General features: G+C 46.1%; 1 protein-coding gene across 1 annotated transcript in view; it reads left to right on the top strand.

The window, feature by feature from the left end:
• Positions 1–24,369, top strand: part of PRRC1 (proline rich coiled-coil 1) — a 35,851-nt gene extending 11,482 nt beyond the window's left edge. The window contains exons 2-9 of the mRNA XM_040415979.1: positions 1,421–1,545; positions 7,806–8,207; positions 10,864–11,009; positions 12,024–12,126; positions 12,343–12,506; positions 13,391–13,494; positions 13,741–13,843; positions 21,432–24,369. Coding sequence (XP_040271913.1) covers positions 1,437–1,545; positions 7,806–8,207; positions 10,864–11,009; positions 12,024–12,126; positions 12,343–12,506; positions 13,391–13,494; positions 13,741–13,843; positions 21,432–21,641 — 1,341 coding nt within the window. The 5' untranslated portion in view covers positions 1,421–1,436 and the 3' untranslated portion in view covers positions 21,642–24,369. The remainder of the gene's footprint in view (positions 1–1,420; positions 1,546–7,805; positions 8,208–10,863; positions 11,010–12,023; positions 12,127–12,342; positions 12,507–13,390; positions 13,495–13,740; positions 13,844–21,431) is intronic.
• Positions 24,370–24,960: the final 591 nt, after the last annotated feature.

Consider the following 24,960-nt stretch of genomic DNA (forward strand, 5'->3'; position numbering starts at 1 on the left):
TTTCTTGACATGCTCTTGGTATCAATACACCTTTTATCACTTTGTCACCGGATACCAAACATTATGTTTTTTAGACTTGAGAAAGGGGTATATTTACTCCGAAACGCCTTTGTCGCTTATTACCTAATAAAAATAGTTTTTTAAAACATCCATTGAGGTCGTGTTTGCGCCGAGAAGGTATCCCATTTTTGTACTGTTTCTGGTACATATCCCCCCCACTGAATCTCACATCACTCCTCCGGAGAACCGGCCACTCCACTTACGAGGATTGAGAGGTACCGGCAGCACTGACCCACCGCTCTCACGAGTATTGTGCCTTTTTGGGGCACAACATTGAAAGGTGAGCACAATAATTGGCACCTTTTGTTTCTAAATACCCTTTAAATTTTCATACTACCCTATGAGCGCCTCTCCCTTTTTTGCCACACGTACTTTATTGGACTGGGGAAGGTAGGCTTGGTAGAGGGACCTCCCCAGTCCACCCCATTCCAGGGCAGGTTTTCCCCTAGCCTGAGGGATCTCCAGGTGTAGCCAGCTGCGATCATTAAGGGGAAATAAAAAACCTGTCCCAGGCTTTCAGTCTGGGGGAAGTGATGTCAGGTGAGAAGTCCAGGAGGCTGGCTGCTGTCCTGACTAAAGAAAAAACCTGATGCCCTGTGTGACCTGTGTTTTATAGGTGAGGCAGATACTATCTGTATAAGGCTACTTTCACACTGGCGTTTTGGTTTCCGTTTGTGAGATCCGTTCAGGGCTCTCACAAGCGGTCCAAGTACAATGCATTCTGAATGGATAAGGATCCGTTCAGAATGCATCAGTTTGCCTCCGTTCCGCCTCCATTCCGCTCTGGAGGCGGACACCAAAACGCTGCTTGCAGCGTTTTGGTGTCCGCCTGACGATGCGGAGGCAAACGGATCCGTCCTGACACACAATGTAAGTCAATGGAGACGGATCCGTTTTCACTGACACAATCTGGAACAATAGAAAACGGATCCGTCCTCCTCTGACTTTCAATGGTGTTGTAGACGGATCCGTTTTGGCTATGTTACAGATAATATAAACTGATCCATTCTGAACGGATGCATGCGCTTGTATTATCTGAACGGAAGCGTTTGTGCAGATCCATGATGGATCCGCACCAGACGCGAGTGTGAAAGTAGCCTTAGTTAGTGCTCAGACGAGCAGGATTTGTGTTAAGTTTTGTTGGCGAAAGTGTAAAGGCTATTTATTTCTGCTGTTTTTGCCACAATAAAGTGGAACCTGATTTGAACTTTATCCTGTTTGCACCAGAATCTGTCACTGCCGCCCTGCTTCAGAGAGCAATCCCTGACACCATGTTATAACTGAAAACAAAAACTGAATCCATAATGCTGATGTGAACCCATCCTAAGTCGTATCTAGTCTAATCGGTCTTTACTTACAGTGCCCCATCACAGAAAATGATGGAAGAGAGCGGCATTGAGACAACTCCCCCTGGCACTCCTCCTCCCAGCACCTTGGGGACATCAAACGCAGCTGCTACAGCTATCGCCACCCCAGTGCCACCAGGTAGAATCAGTGTGTTCCTGGCATGAAATAACATAGTATTTAAAGGGGTTTTCCTGGATTTTAATATTAATGACTTATCCTCATGGCAGATCCGACGCCGGGGACCCCTGCCGATCAGCTGGTCAAAGAGAAGGCCGCATTCCATGCCAGCGCAGGCTTCTCTTCATTGTTTACCTGCTCGCCATCAACATCTCAGCGGTGAGCAGGTGTAATTACAAGCCATCCCATTCACTTCTGTAGTATACGCTTGAATAGGAATGAGCCGTCCCATAGAAGTGAACGGGACGGCTTGTGATTACATCTGCTCTCTGCTGTGATGTCAGCATCGAGCAGGTAAACAATGAAGAGAAGGTAGCGCTGGCACAAGTGCAACCTTCTCTTCAAACAGCTGATCAGCAGGGTGGCGGTTGTTGGACACCTGCCGATCTGATGACCTATCCAGAGGATCAATTTTTAAATCCTGGAAAACCCCTTTAAAGAGGACCTTTCACGGGTCCCGACATTATCATACAACTAGCGGGTTGTGTAGGGCATACTGATGGCATGTTACAGCGCTTACTATGTTTTCTATGCGCTGCTCCATTCGCCCGCTGTGCCCCCCGTTCACTTTTCCCGCCTGTTATGTAAATTCATACCATCGGTACAGGGAGGAGGAGACAGCTCTGTTTCTCAGTGGGTGTCTCCTTCTCCCTGGCTGTGAGCTGTCCAATCGCAGCGGAGAGCGTCAGAGCCACGGAGGAGGTGAGGTTTTGTGACGTTCTCCACTGTGATTGGCCAGCTCACAGCCAGGGAGAAGGAGAAACACTGCCGTCTCCCCCGCCCTGTACCGAAGGTATGAATTTACATACCAGGCAGGAAACCAATACGGGGGGCACAGCGGGCGAATAGAGCGGCGCATAGAAAACATAGTAAGCGCTGTAACATGCCATCAGTATGCCCTACACAACCCGCTAATTATATGATAATGTCCGGACCCGTTAAAGGTCCTCTTTAAAGCAAGTATACGTTGTGTCAGTGCATGGCAAATGTTCTAATATACTCAGTTGTTCCCTATTTTCATGATATGGGGTTATTGTCAGTGAATGAAAACACCGTTGTTTAGATTAGGAGGGTAGACAGTGCTGTCTGAGCTAAGTGCACCAGCCACCCGATTCTTTCTGGTTGTTTGTTGCAGTGTGTCAGTCTGGAGTCCTGGCTGCTTAGTTCACAGAGCATTACTTAGATTGGATACAACTGTATCCGCCATTTCTCTAAAACCATTATACTAATCTAGCTGTACCACTGGTGACATGCGTGATGGCTGCGCTAGAACCGCGTAGAAAAATCTGCAATAAAGATCGTATATGACTACATTCCTGTGTTTTCATGGATTTTTACAAGAAGCAGTTCACCAATACAGTGATCCCTCAAGATACAATGGCCTCAGGAGCCAATATTTTCAACATACAGTAGGTGTTTGTGACATTGTGTTTTCAGCACGACAGCGTCGCGCTGATACTCGGCGACGTGGTGCCGAGATCTCGCACTCACTGGGATAGCGACAGCACATCCCAGCAAGCGCGTCATAGAAGAGGCGGGAGATCCGACTTGGATTCCCGCCAATTCTACACGTGTGCGGCGTTTGTTATGAATCCTGAGGGGGAAGTCCCCGCCGGATTTTAAATAAAAATCCGGCCTGGGTCCCGCCCTCAGGAGCATACCGGGCCCTTAGGTCTGTTATGGGTTGTAAGGAGAGCCCCCCCTACGCCGAAAAAAACGGCGTAGGGGGTCCCCCTACAATCCATACCAGACCCGTATCCAAAGCACGCTACCCGGCCAGCCAGGAAGGGAGTGGGGACGAGCGAGCGCCCCCCCCCCTCCTGAGCCGTACCAGGCTGCATGCCCTCAACATGGGGGGTTGGGTGCTCTGGGGCAGGGGGCGCACTGCGGCCCCCCCACCTCAGAGCACCCTGTCCCCATGTTGATGAGGACAGGGCCCCTTCCCGACAACCCTGGCCGTTGGTTGTCGGGGTATGCGGGCGGGAGGCTTAACGGAATCTGGGAGCCCCCTTTAATAAGGGGGGCCCCCAGATACCGGCCCCCCACCCTAAGTGAATGAGTATGGGGTACATCGTACCCCTACCCATTCACCTGCAAGAAAAGTGGTAAAAACACAAATAAACCACACAGTGTATTAAAATATTTTATTTTTCTGCTCCGGAGGCCGCCCCCTGTCTTCTTTATTAGCTCTTTTACCAGGGGGGGCTCTTCTTCTTCCGATATCCCGACGGGTCTTCTCCGCTATCCGGGGGGGGTCTTCTCAACTCTCCGGGGTTCTCCTTCTGTCTTCTCCTTCTGTCTTGTTGTCTCCTTCTGTCTTCTGTCTCCGGGGGGGGCTCTTCTTCTTCCGATATCCCGACGGGTCTTCTCCGCTATCCGGGGGGGTCTTCTCAACTCTCCGGGGTTCTCCTTCTGTCTTCTCCTTCTGTCTTGTTGTCTCCTTCTGTCTTCTGTCTCTGGGGGGGGGCTCTTCTTCTTCCGATATCCCGACGGGTCTTCTCCGCTATCCGGGGGGGTCTTCTCAACTCTTCGGGGTTCTCCTTCTGTCTTCTCCTTCTGTTCTTCTTCTGTCTTCTCCTTCCTTCTTGTTGTCTCGGCGCACCCCGGTTCTTCGTCTCGCGAGACTCGGCGCACCCCGATTCTTCTCTCTGTTGTTGACTCGGCGCACCCCGGTTCTCGCGAGACGAAGAATCGGGGTGCGCCGAGTCTCGCGAGACGAAGAACCGGGGTGCGCCGAGTCAACAACAGAGAGAAGAATCGGGGTGCGCCGAGTCTCGCGAGACGAAGAACCGGGGTGCGCCGAGACAACAAGAAGGAAGGAGAAGACAGAAGAAGAACAGAAGGAGAAGACAGAAGGAGAACCCCGAAGAGTTGAGAAGACCCCCCCGGATAGCGGAGAAGACCCGTCGGGATATCGGAAGAAGAAGAGCCCCCCCCGGAGACAGAAGACAGAAGGAGACAACAAGACAGAAGGAGAAGACAGAAGGAGAACCCCGGAGAGTTGAGAAGACCCCCCCCGGATAGCGGAGAAGACCCGTCGGGATATCGGAAGAAGAAGAGCCCCCCCTGGTAAAAGAGCTAATAAAGAAGACAGGGGGCGGCCTCCGGAGCAGAAAAATAAAATATTTTAATACACTGTGTGGTTTATTTGTGTTTTTACCACTTTTCTTGCAGGTGAATGGGTAGGGGTACGATGTACCCCATACTCATTCACTTAGGGTGGGGGGCCGGTATCTGGGGGCCCCCCTTATTAAAGGGGGCTCCCAGATTCCGTTAAGCCTCCCGCCCGCATACCCCGACAACCAACGGCCAGGGTTGTCGGGAAGGGGCCCTGTCCTCATCAACATGGGGACAGGGTGCTCTGAGGTGGGGGGGCCGCAGTGCGCCCCCTGCCCCAGAGCACCCAACCCCCCATGTTGAGGGCATGCAGCCTGGTACGGCTCAGGAGGGGGGGGGGGGGCGCTCGCTCGTCCCCACTCCCTTCCTGGCTGGCCGGGTAGCGTGCTTTGGATACGGGTCTGGTATGGATTGTAGGGGGACCCCCTACGCCGTTTTTTTCGGCGTAGGGGGGGCTCTCCTTACAACCCATAACAGACCTAAGGGCCCGGTATGCTCCTGAGGGCGGGACCCAGGCCGGATTTTTATTTAAAATCCGGCGGGGACTTCCCCCTCAGGATTCATAACAAACGCCGCACACGTGTAGAATTGGCGGGAATCCAAGTCGGATCTCCCGCCTCTTCTATGACGCGCTTGCTCTCCATCGCGGCAAGCCAGCTCGGCGCTGGCTCCCGCGATGGGGCTCGTATGTGCTCAATCTCGCCGAGAAATACGGCGAGATTGACACAAAATCGGGTTCACCTACTGTACAATGGGTCCAACAGATGCTTCCATAAACTGCCTTGTTGGCAGATCCGTGGGGGTGGACACCCAGCACCTAAACTGATCATCAGAGGGCTCCACTATAATACTAATACATGCCCTTAATATTCTACTTCTGTTGTATGGCACTGATTATAACCCCTTCCCGACTGCCATACAGCTATATACGTGCTATTTGCACATGCCCCGTGCAGATAGCACGTGTATAGACATCATGGCAGCTCTTTAATCCAAGTGCTGCAAAACGCTTGGATTAAAGCTTCTGCCCCTGGACTGTGCAGTAATGCCGGCAAGGGACCAATCAGAGTGGTCCCTTGCCGGAGATCGACCCGATTGGTTAGTCTGTGCAGTGTACAGTCCGTGTGCCCGTACAGCAGTTTATGACCACATGTGGGGTGTTTCTGTAAACCGCAGAATCGGGGTAATAAATATTGAGTTTTGTTTGGCTGTTAACCCTCAATATGTTAAAGAAAAAAATGGAAAATCTGCCCAAAAAGTGAAATTTAGAAATTTCATCTCCATTTTCCTTTAATTCTTGAGGAGCACCTAAAGGGTTAACAAAGTTTGTAAAATCAGTTTTGAGTAACTTGAGGGGTGTAGTTTCTACAATGGGGTCATTTATAGGGGGGTTTCCACTATGTAGGCCCCACAAAGTGACTTCAGACCTGAACTGGTCTTGGGTTTTGGAAATTTTCTTAAAAATTTTAATAATTGCTTCTAAACTTCTAAGCCTTCTAACGTCCTAAAAAAAATAAAATGACATTTACAAAATGAAGCCAACATAAAGTAGACATACGGGGAATGTTGAGTAATAAATATTTTATGAGGTATCACTTTCTGTTTTAAAAGCAGAGAAATTGAAATTTTAAAAATTGCTAATTTTTAATTTTTTTTTGTAAATTTGGGATTTTTTCCTAAATAAAGGGGAAATATATTGACTCAAATTTCAGACTATCATGAAGTACAGTGTGTCACGAGAAAACAGTCTCAGAATGGCTTGGATAAGTAAAAGCGCTCCAAAGTTATTACCGCATAAAGGGACACATGTCGGATTTGTAAATTTTGACCTGGACACTGGGGCATCAATGACCCTTGGTCATGAAAGGGTTAAAAACAAACCTTCAAGTTCCTTGTCTCTTCCACTATTAGGCTCCAGTCACACGTCCGTATGAACCTGTCCGCATGCATTCTGCAATTTTGTGGAACAGGTGCAGACCCATTCATTTTAATGGGGCCTCAAAAGATGCAGACAGCACACTATGTGCTGTCCGCATCCCCAGTTCCATTCCTCGGCCCCGCAAAAAAATATAGAGCATTTTCGATTCTTGTCCGCGGCCACAGACAAGAATCGGCATTTCTATCACAGGGCCGGCCATGTGCGGAATGCAAATGCTCGGTGTCCGTTGTGGACGTGTGAATGGACACAGTCCAGTGCTGGGTCTTGACTGCCCTATTCCTGTCTGTGGCAGGTAGGAAGACCTTGTATGCGTACACTGCCCCAGCCCTGCATCTCACTAGATGATGACCATGGATCTGCACAGTCTCTAGTACAGCCAGCAGTGTTTGGTTGCCTTCACAAGAGGCAGGTGATTAAAATGGGGTTGTTTTGGTGGCAAGCACATGGATTTCTGCAACAAAATCTGCTGTGTGTAACGGCCCCCCACCTTTCATTCTCTGTACTCTGCTATAAGCGTTCATTAAGTCCGTTGACTGCTCCCTGGTGGCTACCCCCAAAATATTAGGAAGATGCACCAAGAGAAAAACTTGGGGGGGGGGATGCAGGAACTACCCCATCATACTGACCTCCAAGGACTGCTTATCCCTCCATTTTTAGGTCAGACAACTAGGGGAGTATTCAGACCACATTAGCTGCGTCTCTGAAGTGTAAGTTGTAAAAAAGAATGAAATACTAGCAAGTTAGTCAATGTTTTTTTCTGAGTCTAAGTGCCATTCAATCCTGTTAATGGGGTTTTCTGAGATTTTTAACGACCTAGCCCAGAGTAGAGGGCTTTATAAAATGAATTAAATGTAAAAAAAAAATGGCCCGCTGGGCCTGCAGCCAATCACTGGCCTCAGCGGTCACATATGCATGAACTACACGTGACCAGTTATACCAGTGACTGCCTGGCACTTGACTGCTGCATGACCACCAGGGACCAGAGCAGGGCATAGTAAAAGCTAAGTAAATATTTTTTTAAATTAATTTTACACAGCCCCTTGTTTGGGGGCCACACTTAAAAAAATCTCAGAAATCCCCTTTAAATGCACATGTATCTTTTGGTATTCTCTGCATTGCGATGTAAGCCGCTGGTGTCTCACGTGTGCTGTTTTTCTCTTTACAGTTTTATCAAGTCCATTACCTGCTCTGACAGTCCCGTCTGCCCAGTGCTTTTCTCCTCCTACTTTCTCATCCCCTCTTCCACCTTCAACCATTCCTCCCATGAGAACCTCCGCTCCTCTGCCTTTTACACCCCCACCCTTGGCCTCAGGAGGGTTTCTGCCTCCTCTTCACACATCTGCGCCTGCAGGTTTCAGCAGTCCAATGCCATCCTTCTCTTCTCCTGCATCTTTTCCTCCTCCTCCTCCACTCAGCTCCACTCCTGCACCTGTCTTATCAGCACCACCTATGGGTCCTCCAGTCACAGGATTTTCTATGACGTCCACCTATGATATTACAAAGGGTCACGCGGGGCGAGCACCACAGACACCACTGATGCCTTCATATTCTGCACCTTCTGTCTCAGGTTGTCTGGAATGTATTCTGTTAATGTTATTGCTAGTATGTCTAGAAGATGTAGACCGCTGTTAATCTATGAAGATGTTTGCAGCTCTTTAGATGATTATAATGGTGAATTCTCCCATGTAATGTTATTCCGGATTCGCTCTCTTTGAGGCCCCCGTGCACACAGCTGGATTATGACTCCTTGTACGAGCTGTAATTTGGTCCATCAGAGTATGGCCTAAAAGTTTGAGGAATCCAAAAATCACTTTAGATTCCCGTCACTTACCAGCGGGGTACATGCTACAGTCTGTGGCAGCCTGTATTCCGCTGACTGTCAGGAATTTAAATTTCATATTATTTGGCCCTGCTTGAAAGTGTTTCCTACACAATCATTATATTAAGAAATTGCCACTAAGAAATTAAAACCCTTACCTTGCAAACCTCAGCCCCTTAGGCTGCGTTCACACGGGCGAGATTTCCGCGCGGGTGCAATGCGGTAGGTGAACGCATTGCACCCGCACTGAATCTGGACCCATTCATTTCAATGGGGCTGTTCAGATGAGCGATGATTTTCACGCATCACTTATGCGTTGCGTGAAAATCGCAGCATGCTCTATATTCTGCGTTTTTCACGCAACGCAGGCCCCATAGAAGTGAATGGGGTTGCGTGAAAATCGCAAGCATCCGCAAGCAAGTGCGGATGCGGTGCGATTTTCACGCACGGTTGCTAGGTGACTGTCTATACACTGTATTATTTTCCCTTATAACATGGTTATAAGGGAAAATAATAGCATTCTGAATACAGAATGCTTAGTAGAAGGTCAATTGAGGGTTAAAAAATAAAAAAAATTAACTCACCTTGTCCTCTTGTTCGCGTAGTTCTCCCGGTCTTTAGTTCTTTAAAAAGATGAACTATGGGCTAAAGGACCTTTGATGACGTAAGATCACATGCTCCAATCACATGGTCCATCACCGCGGTGATGGACCATGTGATTGGAGCATGTGATCTTACGTCATCAAAGGTCCTTTAGCCCATAGTTCATCTTTTGAGAAGTAAAGAAGAGACCGGGACTTACGCGAACAAACGGAGAAGGTGAGTTAATTTTTTATTTTTTTTTTAACCCTCAACTGATCACCTACTATGCATTCTGTTTTCAGAATGCTATTATTTTCCCTTATAACCATGTTATAAGGGAAAATAATAACATCTACACAACACCGAACCCAAACCTGAACTTCTGTGAAGAAGTTCGGGTCTGGGTACCACAGTCGGTTTTTTATCACGCGCGTGCAAAACACATTGCACCCGCGCGATAAAAACTGAACAACGGAACGCAATCGCAGTCAAAACTGACTGCAATTGCATTCCTACTCGCGCGGGTTTGCCGCAACACACCGGGACGCATCCGGAACTAATCCGGACACGCTCGTGTGAACCCAGCCTTACTGTCACTTCTCCCCTGGGGACCAAACCTAAATGAAGTGTGGGCATTATATGTGATCAGTTATTTGAGCGGTATTTATTTCTACCCACAGATGGGCATACATGGGTTAGCCAAATCTGCTGATGCCAGCAAGACCATCTAATGTGTATGGGGGTGTCTTGACTCTCCCTCAATAGTGAATGGATTTCAACATGCCCGCTCCTTTTGTTCTCAGGAGATAAGCCACTGCCAGAGGTGTCTGGCAGCGGCTTTCTCCTCTCTTTCCATTCAGGGCGCATACAGCCTGTGCCAAACTGAGCGTGCATGTATATATGGGAGTCAGAAGGAAGAGATGACCCACCATGTATGATAGATGTAAACTAATATGTATTGCTGCTATTACACTCCCTGCATGGTATATGGTAACATCAATACAGGCAGCACATCAGCGGCTTCCGAATTCTCCCGGCTGGAAATTAGATTCTTTATAATTGATATTCTTGTTCATTTCCATTACATAACACTGCCTTAGTGTCTTCCAGTAACCTGTGGGATAATAACTTTATTCCCTAATGTAAGAGGATCAGGTGCTGACAGACATCAGCAATGTGAGGCAAATGTAAAAAACAGCAATAAATCACTTAAAAGGAACCTGTCACCATAAAAATGCAATGCGATCTGCAGAGAGCTTGTGTTGGAGCAGGAGGAGCTGATCAGATTTATATATAGTTCTGTGGGAAAAGATTTAGTAATATTTGTATTTACACCCCGGGTGGTCTTAGTTAAAGGGGCTTTCTGGGATTATTTTTGGTCTGATGACCTATCCTCTGGATACGTCATTGGTATCTGATCTGTGGGTTTCTGTTACCTGGGGCTCCCGCTGATCAGCTGATTGAGAAGGCACTCGCCGCAGCCTTCTTTCAGCTCGCCAAGCACAGCACTGTACATTTGTATAGTGCTCCGCTCCATGTGACCAAAAGTGTTGCAGAATTGCACATTTTTTTTTTTCTATTTCACCCCATTTATGGAATTTTCTTCCAGCTCTCCACTATATCTTATGCAATATTAAATGGTGGAATTATAAAGTGTTACTTGTCCCTCAAAAAACAAGTCCTTATATGGCTATGTGAACGGAATAATAAAAAAGTTATGGCCCCATAAAGGCAGGGAGTGAAAAACGTAAACGCAAAAAATGAAAAAAATTAAATAAAAATGGGGCTGGAAGGGTTAATGTTATTTTTGTTTATTTTCTAGTTTTACAAAATCCTGTTACCCAGCTTGCCCCTGGCCCCCCTGGAGCATCCAGCCCTTCCATTACATTTCCGGAGGAGCCTGAAGACCCCAGGGTGTTTGCAGCACACAGTGAGTCCTCTGCTGGAGGAATCTGGGGCTTTTTTAAGGTAAGACGTAACGGGTTAAGGCTGACCATACGTATTAGATTACGGACAGCCAAACCTGCCAATTTCTCTTTTTTGACTTCACGGTGATGCTGCTCCAAATCTCGCGCAGGCGCTCTCTGCTGCGCTTTTGGAGCCTGCGCACTACATTAACTTTTGTGGGCTAATGCCTCAGCCCCTGTGAAAAACATATCCCTGAAGCAGTAGCTCAAAAAAAGGGACTGTAGTGCGCGCGCAGGCGCCCGAACATCTGGGGAGAGGGGAGGCATCTTTGGGAGGTTAAGGGAGGAGCAGATATCGGAGAAAGACAGCAGGTTTGGGCACTTTGGATAGAAAATACCACCCATCTGGGTACTTGGGAGCCAATTTACATAGGAATAAGAGTTATTTTCCTGGACATTCAATGACCAACAAAATGTCATACCGGTGTGTTTACAATGCGTTTACCACGTGCTGATGGAGATTGCTGGTGGTTTAATTACTGAAAAGTCTGTGATGGACTCAAATATGTTGCATGGACTGTGGATTATTACACTTCAGGTTTTAGTAAACCTGGTTGACTGACCCCTTTGGCTACACATATTTGTGACTCCTGTGAGATCCATATGTCTAGAGATCTACTAGACCAGGGATCAGCCTCCTCCGGCACTCCAGATGTTCAGAAACTACAACTCCCAGAATGCTTCATTCACTTCTGTGGGAGTAAGAATAGCATAGCATGTTTGCATGCTGGGAGTTGTAGTTTCACAGCAGCTGAGTGCCGCACGTTGCTGATCCCTGATCTAGCAAGTAAAAATGTATGGCATCTGTGTCTATGCACTTTGTGAGGCATACAGAGAGAAATGGGGGGAAGGGGGGATATTTTAGGCAAAGTGTGGATGGGACCTGTAGTATTTCAAGAGGCATTATGGCTGCCACATGTCTGTGGCCTTTGTTTTCTGTTATCTTATGAGTATTTATTTATTTATTTATTTTTTGCCTATAAACTGTAAAAACATTGTTTCCATTTAATAATAGGGAGTCGCTGGAAATCCCATGGTGAAATCTGTGCTGGATAAGACCAAACACTCGGTGGAGAGCGTGATCACCACTCTGGACCCTGGCATGGCTCCATATATCAGTAAGTAAAATCTCCCTGTTTACATGTTACCTATTCTTAGGTGATGATGCTGTACGACATCAAGGACATTCCAATATCATTTTTTAGCTGCAGCGATAGGGCCTTGTCAATTTTTGGTAACCAATTAAAGAATCTGCCAAACTGATGCAGAGAAAAATGTGACCTTGAATAAATAACAATGTGTAACGTTCCGCCGTGTGCCTTTTCTTTCTTAAGGATCTGGAGGAGAGCTTGACCTAGTGGTAACCTCAAAGAAGGAAGTGAAGGTTGCTGCCGTGCGAGATGCTTTTCAAGAAGTTTTTGGCATGGCCCTTGTAACAGGAGAAGACGGGCAGTCAAACATTGCTCCTCAGCCGGTTGGCTATGCTGCAGGTCTGAAGGTAATTTAGGCTACTTTCACACTAGCGTTTTGGCTTTCCGTTTGTGAGATCCGTTCACAAACGGTCCAAAATGGATCAGTTTTGCCCTAATGCATTCTGAATGGAAAAGGATCCGCTCAGAATGCATCAGTTTGCCCCTGATCAGTCTCCATTCCGCTCTGGAGGCGGACACCAAAACGTTGCCTGCAGCATTTTGCTGTCCGCTTGACGAAACTGAGCCAAACGGATCCGTCCTGGCACACAATGTAAGTCAATAGGGACGGATCAGTTTTCTTTGACACAATCTGGCACAATAGAAAACGGATCCGTCCCCCATTGACTTTCAATGGTGTTCATGACAGATCCGTCTTGGCTATGTTACAGATAATACAAACAGATCCGTTCATGACGGATGCATGCGGTTGTATTATTGTAAAGAAAGCGTTTGTGCAGATCCATGACGGATCCGCAAAAAATGCTAGTGTGAAAGTAGCCTTGTTTCCTGCACTAAACATTGGAAAAAGGGGCATAAAGAAAGATGTGTTTAAAGGTGAATTTGTATCTGGGATATTTATGGCAAATCCACAGGATAGCCCATAAATGTCCAATGAGTGCGGGTCACACCTCTGGGACACACTCCTATCGCGAACTGACCCGCGTCTGGCCGTCATGAATTGAGAAGTGATTGTGCATGTGTGGCTCTCCATTCACATCCATGGGAGTTCCACAAATAACCAAGCGCACTTGGTTATTAGTCCAAAAAATGTGAGCGGAGAGAGTTACCTTTCACGGCGGCCATGAAACAGGGCCCGATTTTCGAGATAGGTGTGAGCCACACCTATGGCACCCGCTGCTATCTCACATTTGTGGCATACACTGCTTAATATAATATCTGTCATCTGCAGGGAGCCCAGGAAAGGATTGATAGCCTGCGTCGGAGTGGCATGATCCATGAGAAGCAGCCTGCTGTGTCGGTGGAAAATTTCATAGCTGAGCTTCTGCCAGACAAGTAAGCAATGGATGTAGAGGCAGCATAACATCATTGTACTGATGACCTCCATTTAAAAAGCCGCTACCCATGTTCTTTTACATCACATTAGTGATATATAAGCATTCATTATGGATATAGCAGGTGTATATCCTGTGAAAGGGGTAGAAGAGACTGTGCTTTGTGTATATATATGTATGAATGAGCTGTGCATATTTTAGTTGCTATTTAAAGTGCAATTTGGTCACTTTACATTTTTGTTTTTAGGTGGTTTGACATTGGCTGTGTAATTTTTGATGACCCAGTCCATGGGATACGTTTAGAAGTCTTCACACAAGCCACGCCTGTGCCTCTAGAATTTGTACAACAGGTATGCCGGATTCTTTTCTATCCACATTTTGAGGCTTCTTGAAAGTAAGGAAAATTAGTTTTCCATGAAAACCTGTTGTAAAGGTGGCCATACACTTTCAGCAGCTGTCACCCAGACACATGCACTTTGGGCATGGCTGAATGTATACCATCTCTGATGAGGTGCTTATCTCTCTTGAAAACAAAAGGATCGGGCATTGAAAATCAGCATGTGTAATCCTTCGTATGTCGGGGAAGTATCAGCACGCCCCCATACACAAAAGATAGTTGGTTAATTGCACCAATTGTATGAAGAACATTTTGTTTTTTCAGTGAGAATAACCGGATTTAGTCAGTGTTAAAGAGCCAGTGTAAGATAATAAAAATTACGGAGTAATTTTACTAAGACTTAGTACAAAGGCCACTGGTATAAGATGCACACATCTCTTAAAGGGAACATGTGACCACGATCTTGGACTAGTATCTGCAGTGTTACATGGGTAGTTCTGCAGATAAAGAGTTCAGATGACAACTTGTTAATTTCCCTATTGTCCCGGCGTTGTTCCTGCTCCTAGAGGCTCTGTTTGCCCACCTCTTTTCATGCCCTTCTTCTCTTGATTGACAGGGCCAGGGCAGCGCTGCTCTCCTCCCGCCAGCCATGTGTGCAGTGTAAATCTTGTGCCGTTCAGTATTCGCCGCAGTGAGGGAAGGACGCTCGGAGGCTGCTGACTTCCTCACTGCGCCTGCGCCGAACGAATAATGAACAGTGCAAGATTTAGGGTACTTTCACACTTGTGGCAGGACGGATCCGACATGCTGTTCACCATGTCGGATCCGTCCTGCGGCTATTTCGCCGTGCCCCCGGCCGCCGCTCCATCCCCATTGACTATAATGGGGACGGGGGCGGAGCTACGGCGGTGCACGGAGAAAGCCGCCGGACTAAAAAACCTGACATGCAGTAATTTTAGTCCGGCGGCTTTCTCTGTGCACCGCCGTGCTGCGCCGGAGCTCCGCCCCCGTCCCCATTATAGTCAATGGGGACAGAGCGGCGGCCCGGGAGCACGGCGAAATAGCCGCAGGACGGATCCGACATGGTGAACAGCATGTCGGATCCGTCCTGCCGCAAGTGTGAAACTAGCCTTACACTGCAGACACTGCTGGTGGGAGGAGAGCAGCGCTGCCCTGGCCCTGTCAATCAAGAGAAGAAGGGCATGAAAAGAGGTGGGCAAACTGAGCCTCTAGGAGCAGGAACAACGGCACCCCCCCACCCCCCTGCTCCTAGAGGCTAATTGGCATATTATAAAAGTTTGTTTTTCTCAATAACGGCTTCAGGCAGTGATATGGCTCTAATATAGTTATGTTCAGCTGACATTAGCACATCGCTAATGTCTGCCAGCTTAATACCCATTTTTCAGGTGACAGCAACCCTTTAAAGCTGTACTGAAATACATTGTCGGGAGTCCTCTCCATTATGTTGGCACAGCACTGCTGGCCTGCCTAAATATTTCAGGGCAACTCATACTGGGGGAACGCATAGGAAAGAAAAAAAGGGTGATCTGTATTACTGCAGATAATAATCCAGAATTGTTGTGACAGACTACCTTCACTAATTTTTACACATTTCGGGAGCTCAGCTAGTAGCTGGCATAGATCGGGTTTGATTTTAATATTGATGACTTGGGCCTCTTGCACACGACCGTATGTCTTTTTCAGTATTTTACGGTCCACAAAAAACTGATCCGCAAAAAATACGGATGACATCCATGTGCATTCAGTTTTTTGCGGAATGGAACATCTGGCCCCTAATAGAACAGTACTATCCTTGTCCGTTATGCGGACAATAATAGGACATGTTCTATCTTTGAACGGAAATACGGAAACGGAAGGCATACGGAGTACCTACCGTTTTTTGCGGATCCATTGAAGTGAATGGTTCCGTATATGGAACGCAAAAAACGGAACGGAAACGGGAAAAAAAATACGTTTGTGTGCAAGAGGCCTTATCCGCAGGTTAGTCCAAGATCAGATGGGCGGGAGTGGAGGTGGATCTACCTCCTAGACACCATGAAGGTTTTTCATACTCTGATTTTCTCTAACAATTATTCTATAAAATAAAATAAAATAATTATTTCTATAAAAATTATTTAATGGAGAGATTAATAATGTTTCTAACTATAGAATCCCAATAAATGGATCTAATTAAGTCTTATGTTGCTAATTTATTCTCTCAGTCGCACAAAGCTACTCACATAGGGTATTGCAGGGAATAGTTACGAATGAATGTTATTGGAGAGAAATAGCACAGTCTGTACCCGAATAAAAACTGGGGAGAATGTGGATGGACTTGAAGGGTTTATCCAGGAGAAGATATGTATTGCTTATCCTCAGGATAGCTCGTCAGTATCAGATCTGCAGGGGTCCAACATCTGGGACTCCCCCCGCCCATCAGCTGTTAGAGGAGGCCTTGAGCGCCACAGCCTCCTCCTAGGCCAGTGACATCACTGTACATCGGTCACATGGCCTCGTTGCCGCTCAGTCAATTCAAGTCAATGGGGCTGAGCTGCAATACCATGTACTGCCACTATACAATGTCGGCGCTGTCCTTGGAAAGCTGCCAGGAGCCTGCATCGCTCACCAGACCTCCGGTGAGCACAGCGGCTCCATGAAACAGCTGATCAGCAGGGGTCGTGGACCCCATGCTGATTTGATAATGATGACCTAATAACAATATACCTGGAGTTCAAGAAAAATAACACTAGCAATATCTACTACTATTATTCATGTATGACTATCTAAGGGCTGAATACTATACGTAACGATACTTGCAGGGATACATCCCACAATTCTCTGACTAATATCACCACCGGAGACAATCACCGCCAGTTTGGGTACCCATATAAACATACAGAGACTGTGCTTAGCATTTCCCTAATAGCAATAATTACTCAAATAATCAAATATTATTATATAAATATACCTGCTACCTTTTAATCCCTGACTGTCAGCAGTTTTAAACTTAATAAGGTGGGGTTCAATTTTCCCAATTTTTTTTCCCCCAAATATTGTTATTTGATAACTAATAAAAATTTATTTTAAATCAATGGTGTCATAATCTGGGTCATTTTCTGGCTAAATTGACACGTAGTGTATAACGGTATCATACATCCCAGGGTATTTTTTCTGTTTTTGTGTACTGTTCTGTTCGGATAGTCCATCAATATCCGATCGGCGGGAGTATGATCGGTAACCCACACCCCCACTGATCAGCTGTTATCGTGTTGTAGTTTTAGCACCAGAACCGCACAGCTTGACCATTGTGTAATGGACAAGCCGAGTTATTACAGCACTGCTCCCATAGAAGTGAATACGGGCAGCGCTGCAGTTTAGGTGCTGACTTCCAGCGCTGGAGCTACAAGGAAACAGCTTGATTAGTGGGGTGTTGGTCCTGAGGATAGGCCATTAGTATCACAATCCTGGATAACCGCTTTAGATTTTTTGGGTCTCAAAGGCTCTTTTTAGAAAGGTGGTGTAAATGGGCAAAAAGGTCACACCTTTTTGAGTTTTCCAATCCTTCCACAGTTTATCCTAAAACTGTTCAGTTGTGTTTGAACACCAGTGTGGAACCCAAAATGACACCTGAATGGGCAGCACATTGTCAGTGTAGCATCTATCCAGTGAAGTGGGTATTTTGGTTTGCAATTTTCAGCATCAATTGACATGAAACAACACACGTTATCACTTACTAAGGCTACATGCACACGACAGTATGTGTTCTGCGGATCCATTGTAACAATGCCTAAAACGGACAAGAATAGGACATGTTCTATTTTATTTGTCGGGCTACGGAACGGACATACAGATTAGGTAGGTTTAGCGTAGGACCCGCCTGACCTGAGACCACCTTGGCGCTTGGTAGACGGGCACAGATGTGTTTTGATCAAAATATATTGGCTAAGTGTCTCAGATTTTATCATATCAGAGTGAGAACTTTGTCCATATATAATGCTTGCATCTACTTTACTAAGTGCATTATTATCTTATTTCTGTGATTTTCTTTAAGCAGGCTTGGATCCAGGGTTACCATCAGAAATTTTAGGGCTCCATGCAGGCAAACCGCGTGCCACTCATTTACCAATTACCATAAATAATATGGTTACTATATTGTACGGGTTGTATGATTACAGGAATATATTGCTTTGTGATATTTAAGGCAGCTGTTCTCTACACAAACAGTCAGGAGTTCAAATCTCACTGAAACCTATAAATAGTCTTTATAGTAAAGGTTATAGCAGAAAAATAGAATGTTAACTTTTTTGGTAAGATACAATTTTCTGCAAAGTTATTGTTAATAAAAGAAGAAAGAAAAATAATCAAGCAAAACCATTAAAATTTTTGCAACATCCTTAAGGAAATTTGTCATTGGAAAATGACCTATTGTTTAAATCACTTTTTTATGTTTAACATATTTTTTAATAATTTTTCATGATTTTTAATTTTCCATGTATTCCATATAGTTAAACAAAAATGATAAAATCCTGTAGTTTTTGCACCGGCCACTAAGCCTAATAATAGGCGCCACTTCTTGGTCTGTACAGATCACTTTACTGCAGTTATCTGCTTATCTGTCATTCTAAGGGTCCATTCACACGTCCGTTTTTTCTTTCCTGATCTGTTCCGTTTTTTCAGGAACAGATCAGGACCAGATCTGGACCCATTCATTTTCAATGGGTCCTGGAAAAAATCGGACAGCACAATGTGTGCTGTCCGTTTCCGTTGTTCCGTTCCGCATGTCCGTTTAAATATAAAACATGTCCTATTCTTGTCCTGAAAAATCGGATCCTGGACCAATACAAAGTCAATGGATCCGCAAAAAACGGAAGACATTCGTATGTCATTACGTATGTCATCCGTTTTATGCGGATTCCGTTCCTGGAAATTAGGCTTCCTCCCCAGTATTAAATGTGCCACCCTCCCTCTATATTCATTGGTGGCCAGTGCGGCAGTGCGGATTCCCAGTAAGTTTTCTACAGATCTGATTTTTCACTTCGTGAAAAACTCAGATCCGACAGTATATTCTAACACAGAGGCGTTCCCATGGTGATGGGGACGCTTCTAGTTAGAATATACTGAGAACGGTGTACATGACTGCCCCCTGCTGCCTGGCAGCACCCGATCTCTTACAGGGGGCTGTGATCTGCACAATTAACCCCTCAGGTGCTGCGCCTGAGGGGTTAATTGTGCATATCATAGCCCCCTATAAGAGATCAGGGGCTGCCAGGCAGCAGGGGGCAGACCCCCCTCCCTCCCCAGTATTAAATGTGCCCAGTGCGGCCTCACCTCTCCCCCCCCATCATCGGTGACCAGTGCGGATTCCCAGTATTAATAAATGTGCCCAGTGCGGTCTCACCTCTCCCCCCCCCCCCCATCATTGGTGGCCAGTGCGGATTCCCAGTAATAATAAATGTGCCCAGTGCGGTCTCACCTCTCCCCCCCCCCCCCCCCCATCATCGGTGGCCAGTGCGGATTCCCAGTAATAATAAATGTGCCCAGTGCGGTCTCACCCCCCCCCCCCCCCCTCATCATCGGTGGCCAGTGCGGATTCCCAGTATTAATAAATGTGCCCAGTGCGGTCTCACCTCCCCCCCCATCATCGGTGGCAGTGCGGATTCCCAGTATTAATAAATGTGCCCAGTGCGGTCTCACCTCTTCCCCCCTCCCCCCCCCCCATCATTGGTGGCAGCGGAGAGTACCGATCGGAGTCCCAGTTTAAATCGCTGGGGCTCCGAACGGTTACCATGGCAGCCAAGACGCTATTGCAGTCTTGGCTGCCATGGTTACTTAGCAATAAATACAAGCATTATACTTACCTGCGACTGCGAGCTGCGATGTGTGTCCGGCCGGGAGCTCCTCCTACTGGTAAGTGACAGGTCTGTGCTAAAAGCAATGCGCCGCACAGACCTTTCACTTACAAGTAGGAGGAGCTCCCGGCCGGTCAGACATCGCAGCTCGCAGTCGCAGGTAAGTATAATGCTTGTATTTATTGCTAAGTAACCATGGCAGCCAAGACTGCAATAGCGTCTTTGCTGCCATGGTAACCGATCGGAGCCCCAGCGATTTAAACTGGGACTCCGATCGGTACTCTCCGCTGCCACCAATGATGGGGGGGGGGGAAGAGGTGAGACCGCACTGGGCACATTTATTAATACTGGGAATCCGCACTGCCACCAATGATGGGGGGAGAGGTGAGACCGCACTGGGCACATTTATTAATACTGGGAATCCGCACTGCCACCAATGATGGGGGGAGAGGTGAGACCGCACTGGGCACATTTATTAATACTGGGAATCCGCACTGCCACCAATGATGGGGGGAGAGGTGAGACCGCACTGGGCACATTTATTAATACTGGGAATCCGCACTGGCCACCGATGATGGGGGGGGGAGAGGTGAGGCCGCACTGGGCACATTTAATACTGGGGAGGGAGGGGGGTCTGCCCCCTCCTGCCTGGCAGCACCTGATCTCTCACAGGGGGCTATGATTCGCACAATAATTGTGCGGATCACAGCCCCCTGTAAGAGATCGGGTGCTGCCAGGCAGCAGGGGGCAGTCATGGACACCGTTCTCAGTATATTCTAACTAGAAGCGTCCCCATCACCATGGGAACGCCTCTGTGTTAGAATATACTGTCGGATTTGAGTTTTCACATGTTTCCGTTTTTTGCGGATCCGCAAAAAACGGATGACATACGGAAACATTTTCAGGAACAACGGATCCGCAAAAAACGGACCGAAAATCGGGATGTAGAAAAATACGGACGTGTGAATGTAGCCTAATCCTGCCTGTAATGATAATGAGATATCACCTCTGTGTATAGATAAGACAGGATCCACTGTTCACAATAGGTGATTATCAAATCTTATCTCTTCTTTCCTTGTACAAGGACCTCTGCACAGGTCACAGAACATGCCTAGAAAACTCTCCCATAGAGGTCAGTGAGGTTCCCTCCTGACCATTGTGTCTTTGGACCATGGAGCTGCCATAAAGCAATTTTCTTAATGCTTTCTAAACACTGTTAAGAACATCTCAGGCAAGATGGCCGCCCCCATAATCATGTCCAGAAAATAGAATGAAAGGAAATCAGTGACTGTCGGGAGTCAAAATGGACTGGACAGAATGTCATCATCTAATTTATATAATGCAGTATGGTTGACTGCTGGTGGTGGTGTGTTTTTTTTGTGTGCAACTGTTAAACCCCTTTAATTTAATTCAGGTAAATTTCATGTAAGATTCCGGGCAGATTTGCTGTCATGTCCAGCTTGCAATGCTTTGCAGTTGGTTTTCTGAACAGCAGATGTCGTCTTTGTTCCTCTCTGCACCAGGATTGCTTATGTTAAAGGTAATGGTAATAGATAAGCTGGCTCTGTTAATGTGCTAGGAGTACTCCTAGTACAGTCAGCTTGTCCTGTTCCCACCACCCTCCCAAAATATGAGCGTTTGCATCAGAAAGTACTAATCTAACAGATGTTTCACTTTTGTCTGAGCGTGGAAGGTCTCCAATGCTAAGATAATAATCTAAGATTTCTCACTTTTCTTCCCTCCACTATTTAGGCCCAAAATCTCACCCCACAAGACTACAACCTCCGGTGGTCTGGGCTGTCGGTAACAGTGGGCGAAGTGCTGGAGAGAAGTTTGCCCCATGTCAGCAGGACTGATTGGCACATGGCCTTCACAGGCATGTCCCGTAAGCAGATGATTTACAGTGCAGCCAAAGCTCTTGCGGGAATGTACAAGCAGCGTCTCCCACCAAGAATTCTTTGAAAACAACCTGACTTGACAATTTTTTTTTTTTATAGAATTGTGTGTATAGATCTAAGATGACTTGGAGCAGTAGTTCTCTATTGTTGAAAGCACAATTGCCTTCTGTTGAGATATCTGATTTCTGTGCTATCAAGAGGTTACAACATGTGTTATATGCATTGCTAAACATCTGAAATGTAGGCCCCTTCCTACCTACCTCCACTCACAATGCCAGTGTGTGTTCAGCAGTGGCAAGTAGGTAGGCCGGGCTTATACTGCCTATACATTCTTCAGTAATCACATCATGTTGGCTTATATATTTGCTTTAATCTATGTATGTCAATGTATATAATGCAAATGTCCCGTCATTTTCATATGTGTAGATCATACAGCCAGGAATATATTAAATGTGATTGCACCTTAATTGTCCACTTTTTCTTAATTATTATTTGGTAGTTATTAGGGTCCTTTAACATGGGCTTGATATCAATCAAGCATCAATGATCCCCTCTGTATGGGGATGAATAATCACTACAGCGATTGTTGATCCCCTTACAGATTCATTGTTTGTTGGCAGTACATTCCTGTTGTGCTGCCCACAAACAATGATTTCAGGAGCCACAAAAGAGATGAGATCACCCAGCAAACAAGTGTTTACTGCTGCCAATCGCCAATTATCGGAAACAAGCTTTCGAACAAATCTTCATCTCCGATGATTGTCCTGATCCACTCCCCGTGTTAAAGGGCCCTTACATATCTAGGTGATAGTTGCAGTGGTGACCTGGAAGAATGGCCTGTCACCCTTGATACTGATTATATTTTGTCTTTAGATTGCAAATGAATATGTCTACTAACTAATAACCTGTTTTTGGTAAATTACATATAATGTTTGGGTGCAGTTCATCTCCATTTTGATCCTTGGGAACTAATTCATGCTGTTTATTGAGTCCTAAGGGATTGCAGTGATGTCAGACAAGCAGGCGATCACTTAAACCCACTTCCCTTTTTGTTCTAATGTACATATATTTCCATCTGTGTTACAAATCTGGCAGTGCCTATTCTAGTAAAGGTTCTGAATGTCCATTGTGCATGTAGAATGATTTTTGTCTAGCTTCCAAATACAGTGTAATCCAAAATATATTGCACCTCAATGACCAGGATGGTTATTTAGAGCTAAGCATTTTGTGGTTGTTGTTTTATAGAAGATTACATTATCACCTATGGCATATACCTTACCTTAAAGAGTTATTCCCATCTTGGATGTCTGATAGATGCGGGACCCAGAGGTGGGACCGGCAGCTATACTTTAAACGGAGCCCGCACAGCACATGCGCGGCTGCCCTCCATTCATTTCTATAGGGCTTCCGGAAATAGCCAAGCCAGTGGTCCTAGCGATTTGCCCCCAATGTCCAAGATGGGAATACCCTTTTAAGTACTTATTACACAGGCTGATGCATAAGCAGTTACGGGGGGATGTAACGAATGTTCCTGGTAATTGCCTGACCGTTGAGCCAAGATGATAGGTGCATTTACACGTAGGAGTAGGAAGCATTTCCTCTGTATGGGGACGAACAATGGCTAGTGTAATCGTTGGTCCCCATAAAGATTCATTGTTTACTGGCAGCGTATCCCTGTTTATACAGGGAAATGTGCTGGTGACAAATGGTTTAATGTGCAACATAAAAGATATGATAACTGGGAGACCGCCAGCGTCTTTACACAGGGCAATTCTGTGATCGGCGGCACCTTCACACATAGCAATTATTGGGAACAAGTGTTGTCCTTATCCTCACCCCATGTAAAGGGGCTGCTTGATGGCTATTGGGCAAACACTTGTTCAGTTGACAGCCATTATTCTTGGATTTTTTTTTTGCGATTCGCATGTCGCAGTGACAGAAGACATGCGAGTTGCACTGCGATACTTCAGAAATCGCCATGTAGCCGTACCCTAACGGAGTGTTTCACACGTGACATTTCCAGTTTTAGTGCTGCTGTAAAATATTCATTCAGCAGTGAAGGGGAATTTACAGAATCCCATGTGCACAAAGCACTTGACATCTGTGCAGCTTTGGGGGATGACTTTGTAATTTTGCAGTTGTTTTCCGCAGTTCAACAGCAAAACACTGCTGCTCTGCAGCTAAGCTCAATGCTCTGGATGTGGAAATACTTTATTCTTTGTAGGTTATGCTAAAGGCATTGTTTAGAGGGGGAAAAGCTGCTTTCTTTTCCAGAAAGGCCTCTATTGTCCATGAGCTGTGTCTGGTTTTGCAGCACAGCCCCATTCAATTGTGCGGTGCTGGTTCTTTAAAAAGAGAATAGAGACCAAAACCTATTGAAATCTCCAATTTATCTCAAGTGAAGCTTGTTGTTATGACCAGCGGTATGCTCAGAAGTGAAAGGATTGTTACCTCTATTGTCCTCCTGCCTTTTAAAATATCATTTTAGATGTGATCTCTGGTCGAAAATTTAAAATAAAGATTTCTGGAGCTCGTTTTATCAGGCCCTTGATAAATGGTGTGTCCAAGTCCTATATTACGAATGATAGCATCAGTGCTGCATTTTACTGCCCTTGCAAGAAACGCAGCACAGACTTTTACAAGCTTCACTTTATTCCCACTGTGAGCGAAATGCGTAGGAAGCCAGGGCGGGCATGGTGACTCATGCCACACATAGCCCGATGTATGAGCAGAAATAATTGCTACTGCTTGCTATTGCTTTGGCTTGTGCCAGCCGCAACACTGTGGATCAAGCTTCAATAAAAAGCCTGGTGCCTTGTTGTACATGGTAAAACTGAGCTGTAATTACTTTTGGAGTTTTTCTGTATTTTATAACATAGATTTTTCTTTGGAGATTCATTACAAGGGGAGGAAAATATAAAAGGGACTGTCGGCAGTTTTATGCTGCTTTATCTGAGGACAGCATAAACTGGTGGCAGAGACCCTGATCGAAACGCTGGGTCACCCCGTCTCATAATCCATGGTGAAAAGCTCCAGCAAAAGCCAAGCACTGGAGTACCTATATTCATGGTCTGTTGCTGCTCCATGGCCTCCAGCAGATGATTGACAGTAGGGCTGGGCGATATGTCCTAAAATCTGTATTGAGATATAATTTGAAGCATGTGCGATATAACGATATATTATTTTCTTCTGTATGTATACACATTACAAAACTTTCAAGAAATTTTTAAGATGTGTATTGTGTAACGGGTCTTTTTCCAAACAATGCCATTGCTATTTACAATCGTCCATCTCCCCCAGCCAGCGCCATGACCCCAATGCATAGCCATCCACCGCGAACCCCCCCACCCCACACGTATCGGTAGATTCGGGCCCCTGCTAAT

This window comes from Bufo bufo, chromosome 2 (assembly GCF_905171765.1).
Source record: "Bufo bufo chromosome 2, aBufBuf1.1, whole genome shotgun sequence".
Lineage (NCBI taxonomy): Eukaryota > Metazoa > Chordata > Amphibia > Anura > Bufonidae > Bufo > Bufo bufo.